We start from the raw sequence: 12123 nt of genomic DNA on the forward strand, positions 1-12123 counted from the left end.
AAATTAAGGAGGAAGATCTGACACTGGAAGACACTGGTAGTAGAGATGATGATTAAAGTCCTGACTGATAACTGTTGCATTGCTTTAAGTATCAATATTTTCTGCATAATAATAATCAATGGTAGATAATGTTAATCATGTTAAATCATTCATAATGAATAATAATGAGTATATGTTGATTGTATAATCACGGTGGAACCACTGCATGTACGCTGTTGGTCTTATACTCTCAGACACCTGCTAAGATGTTTGATACATACTGTATGTGTAGTTGGTCTTATGGACAAAAAGGGGGAAAGTGTGAAATAAGGATACATAGTATGCCATGATTTAAAGTGATGATTAAAATGTATGTTTAAGAGTGTGGTTAAGTATGAGCTTGACCGAGTTGTAACTGTGATTCTTGTCCTTTGGGTCTAGTCACTTCTGCTTTTTGATAGCGAAGGGCGTGATCCGGAGAGGGATGGTACTGATGAATTATTCAAGGTAGAAAGGCATCCAATAGAAATTGTTATGCTAATGAAATGATATGAAGGGAGGAGAGAATTTTAAGGAAGTGTTTTAGAACAGATAAAAAGGAGCGAAACCAAACTGTGTAGAGGATTTCACGACACTGCTTTCATTGAAGATGGCCATAAAGACTGTTGGCTGAAGATTTCTTCTAAAAAAGACTTTGCTCTTTAAAGCTGAAAATATTTTTAGATTCAACTTCAATAATCGACAGCCACTTCACCCGAAGAGACTGACACTGAAGATCAAGCGGCCTCAGATTGGGTAGGGCTGATGGGGATCTTAGGAAAAATTAGCTACCTTTACTTATTCTCTCTCTAAATTGTTTTCATATTTGTTTTATTTTTATGTTCTTTATATTTTGGTTGTACACAATATTAATTGTATTTACTCTTGCTGAGTAATAATAAGTAGTAATAAGAAGAAATAATCTGTAATTACATTACAATTTCCATTTGGGTTATTCTCCTTTTAGGTAAATTTAGCTGCCTTACAGATCTTGAATGGATAGAACAGTCATTCCCATTCAAATCAATGTTCTAGGACGGTCGGAGCCGCGGACATTTCTACGTAAACAGTTGGGCTAACGTCTGTATAAACTGACTTACGGCAAGTCGCTGTGGCGAGAACCAAAGCAGCTTCTCTGTCTCCTTGCTGCCATGGATTGCTAACATGCAAATGTTGACTAGAAGAGCTAGAGAGAGAAGTCCAGTCTGTGATGAAGCTACGTTAGCCTCGCCGCTAACGTTAGCTTTCAGTTGAGTTTTGACAGTTTGAGACAACAGACTCATCTGCTCAGTTCTCAAGCGAGTGTGACAGACTTTACAGCCTTAATGCCCAGACTTGCGTTGTCACCATAGCAACCAACCCTTAAAATTCCATAATCACCATTTTATGCAGAACTAGCCAAATTACCAAGAGAAACTGTGGAAGGACCGTTCCATGTCTTATCGACAGCCAGGTTCTTAAAGGTTCCTCTAGAACAGTGGTTCTCAACATGGGGTCCGGGGACCACCAGGGGTCCTTGAGGGGATTCCAGGGGGTCCACAGCAAATTGATGAATTGTTAAACTTCACCATTATTTCATTTACAAGAAGTGAACACAATTAGAAAATGTAGAAAATGACTGTTTTGATCATAGTTTCACTGTTATCTATACCAGTGGTTCTCAAACTTTTTCACGTCAAGGACCCCTGAACTGACACAAATTAGACTACGGACCCCCATTTGATAAGATTTTGTCCAAGGGTCCCCCATCTGATAAGATTTTTGCTTTTAGATGTTTTATTACAGAAAGTGTATGAAAACCATGACCAAAATAGTCATCCATTCTGTCATTGTGTTACATATGGATGGAATTATAGTGAAAATAAATTATTCCCCTTTTTGCTGGGGACCCCCTGGAACCCCCTCAAGGACCCCTGGGGGTCCCCAGACCCCACTTTGAGAACCACTGATCTATACAATACAGATAGTCATGGAGTTCTGGACAAAATCATATCTGACAATAAAAATATTCTCAGATTTGGGTCCGAGGGACAAAACTTTGTCAAATCTGGGTCTGTGGCCATAATGTGGACTACATTCAGGGTCCGTGATATGAAAAAAAGTTGAGAATCACTACTCTAGAACTCTGGAACAAGTGGTCCACTATCCTAACAGGTTAAAGTATACTAACCCACTGAACCTAACACTAGCAACCATACTAAGAGTTTTCTACAGAGAAGAGCTGTCGTTAACTAAGGTGAACTTAGTCAGTAGCCTACGTAGCATCTTAGGCCAATCGGCTTATAGGACGGAGGCGGTTAGAGGCTAGGCGAGTCTTCTCATCATCAGTCTATATTCTTTAGAATCCGACTAATTTATCATTTCGAAAACAAAGAGAAAGACACAGAAATTAGAGATAGAGAGAGAAGAATGAGCGAGAAATTTAAGACAATAATTCATGTCAAACTTTTCCGCCAGTGTTGCTGTCAGCGGGGATGAAGAGCGGTAAATGGGCCGAAATATCGAGAGGCATCGGAAACACTTTGAGGCATAATCCTGTTAAAATAATGTGCGTAAAACTGCTTATCTACCAGATCCAGAAGAAACAGAGGGAGAGGTCGAGGCAGAACAAGAGAGATAAAGACACAGGGAAGAGGAAGTAGATATCTCTGTAATCCACCCAGTCGAAGGATTAGAGTTGTTACATGATCGTCTTCATCAGGGATTACTGCTCTCGTTGCAGGGCAGGGTCTGTGCTCTCCCCCTATGGCTATATTCATTATTTGATACCAATCTGTGTTATTCGCTCTCTGATCCCTCTCTTCTTCCGGTTCTTGTCTCTCTCTCTCTCTCTCTCTCTCTCTCTCTCTCTCTCTCTCTCTCTCTCTCTCTCTGGCTTTGTCTCTCACTCTTTAGTTTACTCTATCTTTCCCTCAGTCTCTATTCCTCTATTCCCTTTCTCTCTCTTTAAAGGTTATTATAGGAATTAAAATTTCCCTCTATTGTTTTTTATTTTGTTTTTACATATCCAATCAATGATTTTTACTGTAAACATTTTAAATTTGATATTGTTTGGGTGGTTAAATTCAAAGTTATTGCAGTTTCCTGTTATTGCAGTTTCATCCTTTTTTTTTTTACAGGACGTTTTGGACTAATTCCAGTCAACACATCACGACTGGACTTGGTCCTGATTGGTCCAACTCACTAAAGATTTATTGAAATCCTTCCAATCAGACCAGGAAAAAGCATCCACTCAGCAGGTTTACCTCATTTGAATTAGAGGAGCTGCTGCTCTCGGCCAATCAGGCTCCAGTATTGTAACGACTTAGTCTTCAAATTAATTCAATAAAGACCCTTTTCACTAATTGCATTTATTGATTGTCATCCTGAGCTGTAGTATATTTGAAAATAAAACCTGAATCATATGGGACGGTTGATTCCTGCCTCTCTCATCATCTCTCTCTATCTCCTCTCTTTTTCTTGTTTTCTTCTCTCTGTCTCTTTGACCTTTCAACTCCCTCATCCTGTCCCTCCTTCTGTCAGACAGTGATGTAAACAGGCTGGCAGAGGATAATGACAAAGGCAGTCAACCTATGTTGACTCTTGTTTCCTCCATCAGACTTTCTCCCTCTGTTTCAGACTGGTCAGGCACCAAATAAACCTCTTACAATGTATTTTCTTTGTGTATTCCCTTGGTAAGTTAGTTGGCATAGATCATATGGTCACATGTTTCTGGATATTGTGGTGTAAACTGACAGAAAAGTAGAGAGATGGTGGGGGGCGACATGCAGTACAGGTCACGATAAAACCACTGTTTCTGTTGTATGGTATGACTGAATGGGAGAATTATTGCTTTGCTGACATTTTTTTTTTCTCTTTTCTCCACAGGCTGACTTTGACCTATGCAGACCTCAACCAAGACACTTGACATTTCAGCCCTGGTCCCCTAAGGAGGCTGGTTTTCTCTGAGCTGACACCGAAAACCTGAATCTTACTAACTTGAGCGACGGTCCCTGCCAGCTACATGAGACTGGAGTTCAACCGTGTGACAGAAATGTAAAAAAAAAAAACACACTTTTGTTCTACAAGAACAAGTTGGATTATCCATCTCTGCAGGCAGACGTAAGATGAGAAACTTCACCTCTTTTCAAGTGACAGTTCTTGTTCTGCGACAGTTGTGAAGATTTTTTTTTCCCGTGTTTGAACGCACCTCTTGCCTCAGTACTGAGCCGTACAATCGGAGACAAGAAACAAAGTGAGTTCTCCTGAGCTCTCCTGGGATTTTTTGGGGATGTGCAACTACTGCTCTCTTAACTTTGGACCAAAAAAAAAAAAACAGGTTTACTCGAATGACATCCCTGCTGTATTAGGCAGTATACAGTGACAGCGAAGATGGGGGAGAGAAAGAGTGTTTGTTATTGGACAATGGTCGTGAGCTGGATTTCGACCTGTGACATCTAGAGTCAGCAAAGTGAGCTGGACTGGCAGACCATACTGAACTACAACAATTTGTATTTTAACCTTTATTTTTCCAAAGAAATCTGACACTGTCTCCTGCTGTTGGACCTGAGTTGGGGGCTTGCTGCCTTGCTCAAGGGCACCTCAGTGGTAGCTGTTTGGGAAGGAGAAAGTGTTTCTCAGTGACCTTCCCTTCTGAGACTTTCCCTGGGATTCGAACCAGCCACCTCCCAGTCACAAGTCCTTTTTACTAACATCTAGGCTGCTGCCATCTCCTTTTTGCATCCCGATTGAGAGTAAACAAAACATTTTCTTGGACGGAGGCAAAATGGCTGCCAGTGGGAGCTGTGACATCAAGTGAAAACGATGAGTCATGTTGGAGTGTAAATATGTATATCTGCACAGTATGTATACAATCACCTGCTCCATAAAAAGTTTTTTTTTTTCACTTTTTGCTGACTGCCTAGTCCACTGAAGGGAGGACACTCATTTCCCACAATGCCCCATGATGTGAGTCTCCGGATGCCCTCTTCTTCTGTGGTGGACTTATTGTGGATGCAACTTCTCCTTCTTCTTGTTCTTCTATGGCCCAGCCTGGTGATGACATCATCACCATCTACCATGGCCCTCTGGCGCCATGGCGATGGCAGCGCCGTAATGAAGGTTGCCAACAACGGCTGCTACCACTCTGAATCACCGGATGGAGGGCTGACAGTCCGCTGCAGTGCAATAGGACTGACACAGGTTGGGACTGTGTGTGTGTGTGTGTGTGTGTGTGTGTGTGTGTGTGTGTGTGTGTGTGTGTGTGTGTGTGTGTGTGTGTGTGTGTGTGTGTGTGTGTGTGTGTGAGAGTGAGAGCGAGAGCGTGTGAGAGAGAGTGAGAGAGAGAGAGAGACAGAGAGAGAGAGTGAGAGAGAGTGTAAGCTGTCACAGAGAATACATCAAATCAATTTTTAAGCTATTGCAGTGCAGGTGTGGAGGAGAAATCCTTGGTGTGAAAAGGTTATAAGCTTCCTTCCCACTAAATCCTCAAGTCCCTGTAGGTCTTTCATCACAGCAAATATCTAAAATGAAGCTTTGCTTTCCTTTACTCCCAACTGAAACTGCTCAAGGTTGCACGTTAAACCCCTAAAGACAACCGAGGGCGAGGATGCCGTGCTGACTCTGAAAAATAAATGACTGACCAAACTCAAGAAATCGCCGTCTCCAGAGTGTGCTTTCCACCGTAACAAATACCCGCAGGTGTCCCATCAGAGCGGTGGGCTCCACCTGAACAATAATCTCTCCCACCCAGACCTCTTTCCACACTCCATTTCACTTGGTTTTTTTAATACTGTGCAATCACCAAGAGGAAAGTCTGGCAAGAAAAGCTGTAAATCAGAGTGAACCAAAGCGGGAAAAACATCCTGGCAGGAGCTAAGATGCTTGTCTTTCTTCAAACTGCCAGCTTCATCCGTAACAGAACTAACAACTGTATGTATTTGTGTACTGGAGGTATTGCAAAACTCTAATCATGTGTGCTCTCTAGTTTTGCACTGGTCACCGTGAAGGGACAAGTAGCAGTTACAGTCCAGCAGTTCCAGGTGGAGTTAAAGTTCCTGTTATTTAGACCAGTAGAGGATGTAGAAGAATTAATGTTTTGGTCATAGTTTCACTGTTATTGCTCTACCTACAATACAGATAGTCGTGGAATTCTGGACAAAATCATATCATAACAATAAAAATATTCTCAGATTTGGGTCCGAGAGACAAAATCTAATCAAATGGGGATCCGTGCCCCTAATGTGGACTAAATTAGGGGTCCTTGATATGAAAAAGGTTGAGAATCACTGATTTAGACTACCTGGACAATAACAAACTCAGCTCTGCTCTGTGTGTGTGTGTGTGTGTGTGTGTGTGTGTGTGTGTGTGTGTGTGTTTGTGTGTGTGTGTGTGTGTGTATGTGTGTGTTCTTCGTTCCTCAGGTCCCGCTCGGCCTCCCAAACCGCACGGTTCGTCTCTACCTGGATAACAACCACCTCAGTTCTCTGCCAGCGGACTCCTTCTCTGGTCTGTCTCTGCTCTCTGAACTCGACCTTTCACACAACCAGGTACCTGTGCGTCTGTTTACTCGGTTTCTGTCTCAGGCACGACCAGAACCAGTTTATCTTCTTTTCTGTCACATCATAATGATAAGTTAATGTAGTGAGATAATAGAAATTTTAGTGGAAATTGTTTTTGTTACACCATGATGGAAAGGAATGGAATGGCTCTGCTACATTATATCATTTTATTTAAAGTGCCATCTGTTTTTAATTGTATCTCTGTTTGTTTGTTTGTTTTTTTTTAGTTGTACCTTATTCCTATTTTTTATTTTTTTTTTTCGGCACACACTTTTATGTAAAGTTCGATCTGTTTTTAATTGTATCTCTGTTTGTTTGTGTGTTATTAGTTGTACCTGTTTACCTCATATATTACCTTTTATTCCTATTTTCTATTACATATACTGTATATATATATATTTTTTTTTCTATCATACATTGTGGTAGTTTCACATCACTGCTTTGGGGTTTTATTGTATGTAAAGCACTTTGTAAACATTGTTTTTAGAAAAGTGCTATACAAATAAAGTTATTATTATTATTATTACATGGACACATAAGAATAGATAGCAACACATATTGGGTATGAACATGAACACATAACACACAGTGGTGCAAAAACAGAAATAGGCACAAGAAGATAAGCAGGTAATGTGAAAAGCATCAAATCAGCCTCAGTTATTTCCTAGTAAGATGCGCATGACAATCATCCCAAAGAAAGAGTTTTTTTTTTTTTTGTTTTGTTTTGTTTTTGTTTGTTTTTTTGTCTGCTTAAAGCCGCACTAGGTAACTTCACACTTTGGCAGCCCCAAGTGGCGGCAGAAGATTTCTGAAAGTTTTTCAGGACTTCAACAGATTTAGGCTGATAAAACAAGTGGATTTTTACATAACATTTTTGCAGCTAAGTGCAGCTTTAACATTTGAGGAAAATCCACTTTCTGAACTTGCCACTATTTTTTATTCTTTCTTTTTTTAAACTATGACTGTCGGATCTAAACAGGGTTTCAGCTAAGCGAAACTCCTGGTTTCGGATTCGGTGTCCTCTTAACGCATGCGGGGTATGAATTGTAGTGTTTCCTCTGTATTGATTCAGCAGTAGGTGGGTAAACACGGCTGCCACTGCTGGAGAAAATGCAAAAAAAAACTATACTATACTATACTATACTATACTATACTATACTATACCATGTGTAGTGTCTACCACTCACTCAGAGTCTTTGCTAAGGAGAACCAGTCAAATCCACAATGAAAAAGATCTTCTGCTCAATTAGATCTAGACAATTGACATTTTTCTGGCCATGTTTTTTCACTGTAAAAAATATATATTAAGAAAAGTAATCTAAATGTATCTGTTCCTTAGTATGGAGCGAATATTTAGTATCAGTGTTTCTTAATCATGTCACCCATCCTTTCCTCCCTCTCTCCTCCCAGATTTCACTGCTGGAGCCTGGCTGTTTCCGCGGTTTGTCTTCCTCGCTTCGCTCCCTGGACTTATCGTCCAATCGGCTCTCTACGTTGAACCCGGCAGCGCTGGGGGGGCTGCGGGCGCACGCCAACCTCACACACAACCCCTGGCACTGTGACTGCGAGCTACAGGTGTGTTTGGTGTGTCTGTGTGTGTGTGTGTGTGTGTGTGTGTGTGTGTGTGTGTTTATTTATTGGTTGTTACTTTCCTTCTTTCCCCCTTTCTTCCTCCCTTCCACTCTTTCTGTTTTCAGGTTGTTTTTTCTTTTGTTCAAATCCCAAATCCCTTGTTATCTTAAGCCACTCTTAAGCACTCTCTCTCTCTCTCTCTCTCTCTCTCTCTCTCTCTCTCTCTCGCTCTCTGTCTCTCTCTGATGTGTCTCCTCTTCCTGGTTGTTTCCCAGTTATCGATGCCCCAGCTGGACCTGGACCCCTCCTCCCTGGCAGAGGTAGTGTGCCACACGTCTGACCTCTCTGACCTGGGTACGTTAACTAGCCTGTCTGATATGTGGGGGTGGATTTGCATGTTCTGATTGTATCATGTCAGATTTTTTCTTAATCCATATTATTTCAAAATGCAAGTCTTTTCAGTCAGTTTTACTATCATGTTACACCAACATTACAAATGTAAGCAAATCTTTTATAGCCTCAAAATCAACCCATTGAGTTTACCCAGACCCAGAGACAATACATTTCACAGTGCAAAAAGGTATATTCAATCCAGTTAATCAGTGTGTAAACAAAGACAGTAGTGTGGAAACAGTGGCTACATTTGCATGCCCATTTACACAAGTTACCCAGTTTTATTCAACACATGTAAAGGTCATAACCCTGAATTACTCCAGTGTTAAACACTCTAATGTTACAGTGGCATGGAAACATCTTAATTCATTCACTTTTGGTTTTCACTGCACAAACTCAGACTCGCAAAGCCTTATCAATATGTTCTGATACCAACCTGGAAAAGCATAATGTCCTGTAACATCACATTTGGAGTGCCAAGAAGCTCACACAGATTACTACTGGGATCATCATTTCTTTCCCCTGTATTAGAAGTAACCTGTTGTTGCTCAGTCAAACAACGAGGGGAGATGTTCTTTTAATTGGTTTATTTGTGGCAACCGGGAGACTCAATCGCAGGATATCAAAGATGCATGTGAACGGCTTAATCTGAATAAAACCTTAACCGCAGTATGGCCAATAATCGGGTTACTCCATGAATGTAAATGTCACCAGTGTTTCAGCAGGTGTACAGGCATAATAGGTCGTCATTGTAAATGGGAATTGGTTCTCAATTGACTTACCAAGTTAAAGGTTAAATAAATAAATAACATGATTAGACGTCGAGCCGTGAAGATGCAGCGATCTGACCGGTTCTGTCTGGTCTCCACCTCCCTGTTCATCAGGAGCGGTCGGGATGCCGTTCGTCCTGCTGGCCGAGGACTGGGACCTGTGCCTGTCTCTGAGGAAGACCACCGACGTGGCCATGCTGGTCACCATGTTCCTCTGGTTCTCCATGGTGATCTCCTACCTGGTCTACTACGTACGGCACAACCAGGAGGACGCGCGCCGGCACATGGAGTACCTCAAGTCGCTGCCCAGCCGACAGGTTTAGAGACATGCGGATCGGTACGTCATCTGGAGGTGAAACGGAGAGCAGACTCAGAATCACATTGTTTGCCAAGTACAACAAATGTGGAGGAATTTATAAATTATCTTGGTAACATTGGTGCAACAAACTTTGCAGCAAAAGTACACACTGGCACACTTGGCGTGCCTTGGATGGTATGATGATATGGATTGTTCGTTCTCCACAGTTACTGTATATCCTAACTACTATTTTACATACACAACAACCAAGGGGACGCCCAGAGGCAAAGGGCCTGTCAAGCCACTGCCAAGCAGACAGTCCTGGACACTATGGATATTGAAATTTATATGTGCAGTCATTATAAAGGATGTGTCATTTTCAACACATCTGTGTATTCATAACAGCACATATCAACACAGCACATGGCGTTATCAATACCTGTTGAGTTGAAACAAACATAAATGTATGTTGTCCCAAACTAGACACTTGGAAATGAAGTGTATTATCTCATGAATTTACATATCAAAACAGATAGACGGTCCTTTACGGTCTACTATGTACAGCACAACAGTTACATGGAGAACCTCAAATCACTGCCATCAGGACAGGTTTAGAAAACTATGATACTAAGGTCATACGAATATACATCATACAGTGTGTATATGATCATTTATAATGTGGATAATATGGATTGATGGTACTTTACGGTGGTTTTTCACCTGGTGTTTTAAGAAAGACACAATTAAGAAGAGGCTCACAGACAAATAGAGTATCTCAAGTCAACTAAGCTGAACTGAACTCCACTAAGTTAAACTGGACTGAGCTGAAGTGCGTTCAGTTTAACTGAAATGAAATCAAGTGAACAAACTTAGGCTGGGATCAAAATAAGCAAAAGTGAGATGGGTAACACAGTTTTACTTCCCATAACGAACAAAGGATGTTGGTTAGCACTGGATGTAAGTGAGAGCAGATGCCTCATCGTCCCGCTGAGGCCCACAAGTGTCACACCAACAGTGTGAAACATCCACCTTCTTTAAGGCTGCAGTAAGCAACAAATGGCAGCGAGAGGTAACTGTCTGAAAAAAATGAAACTTCAATACCCAGAAATCCTGTAAGGTGAGGTCAGTAAACGTCACACAGCTCGCTCATGTTTACCAGGCTGCCGGTCTGTGATGCTTTATACCAAAGGAAACCAAAGAGGCAAGAGAGGAAAAGATCTAACATTGCAGAGTCCAGCTTTCTCTGCTTTCTCTTCGCTGTTTAGGAGACAGTTTGGATTTCACACTTAATTTTCAATCACTACCTTTATGGAGGAGAAGTGACCATACTTGACATCAGAGTTCAATTTGGGCAAACAGGGCAATTCTACAGTGGCCTAATTAGCGAAGATGGACGCTCTTCTCTATTACAGCCCCACTTTGTGTTTTAGGCTAAGACAGGTGTATTTTTACATAAAAACTTTGACTAGTGCAGCTCTAATGTGTGTGATAGACACAAAGACTGAGAGGGTTGCAGTAGCACCCCTGTTGATTTGACTCTCACAACATCATAACAAGCCAACAAAAATACAAAGTAAATTTACATATCTGTTTCAATAATAATCAAAAAATCCATTGTTTGGCTGTGAATTGAGAAGCAGTGGATGAGTGTGTACCCCATTAGCATGTCATTTTTCCTCTTCTTTTGTTTGTTTCCCCCCCACAGTGTGCATCTGTAGTCTAGAAACCTTTGGCAGCAATTTTCATACTCTTATTTTGCTGTCTTCAGATGATAACGCTGAACCGTTAGCAGAGACAACAATAAAGCTGTGAAAAACTTCCTTTAAGTCTCCTCACCACAGCCTGAGTCAGTGTTTGGGACCAAAACATAACCCATCAAACAAGCACAAAATGTCCACAGTATGATATTATGGCATGGTGAAAAATGCATATGAAATCAGCTTTGGAAACTGTTTTGAACTGGTACCAGAAAGATGCTTAGGTCCTGATTTTGTCTCAACTTTCATTTTGCCGTTGTATTTCTGCTGGTTTTCAACCCTGGTGCAGACTGTTGTCTCAACATCTATTCATCTATGTTTGCTGGGAGTAAACTTTCAAAATCTTTCATGTTGTGTTTACCATAAGAACAATAAAAGTGTGAAATGCTCTGCTATGTTTCACCTTTACTGTGAGATCGGGGTTCAGACAAAGTTCAGACATTTCATGAGCATTGTTGCTGTTGTTTTTGTGTATGTGTGTGTGTGTGTGTGTGATAATTATTTACAAATCACACTAATTGTTTAAAAAGAACCATTCCACGCTCCCTTCAGGGTTGTAATTGTTTATATGTAACTATGTTAAAGTAATCGGATTACAAAAAAATGGTATTCTGTCACAGCTACTTAAAAAACAAAACACAGTAATCAGATAAATCATTTTCTATTGAATATTATTTTACAAAACCATGCTTAATCATTGTTACCCTCGATAAGACTAACACATCATTATGTCCATTTAACTTCATATTTGAAAGATTAGACTCTTCAGATAATAG

The 12123-nt window shown here is 40.8% G+C and overlaps 1 protein-coding gene across 1 annotated transcript; it reads left to right on the plus strand.

Moving 5' to 3' along the window:
• Nucleotides 1-626: 626 nt before the first annotated feature.
• LOC139662389 (leucine-rich repeat-containing protein 3-like) lies at nucleotides 627-11737 on the plus strand. The gene is made up of 6 exons (XM_071541070.1): nucleotides 627-774; nucleotides 3886-5199; nucleotides 6420-6545; nucleotides 7968-8132; nucleotides 8405-8483; nucleotides 9407-11737. Exons 2-6 carry the CDS (start codon nucleotides 4954-4956, stop codon nucleotides 9613-9615), a joined length of 825 nt encoding a protein of 274 aa, XP_071397171.1. The 5' UTR covers nucleotides 627-774; nucleotides 3886-4953; the 3' UTR covers nucleotides 9616-11737.
• Nucleotides 11738-12123: the final 386 nt, after the last annotated feature.

This window comes from Centroberyx affinis, unplaced genomic scaffold, assembly GCF_046629955.1.
Source record: "Centroberyx affinis isolate AG114_WGS23_722 - 3 ecotype Tasmania unplaced genomic scaffold, CSIRO-AGI_Caff_v1 ptg003780l_1, whole genome shotgun sequence".
Taxonomy (NCBI): domain Eukaryota; kingdom Metazoa; phylum Chordata; class Actinopteri; order Beryciformes; family Berycidae; genus Centroberyx; species Centroberyx affinis.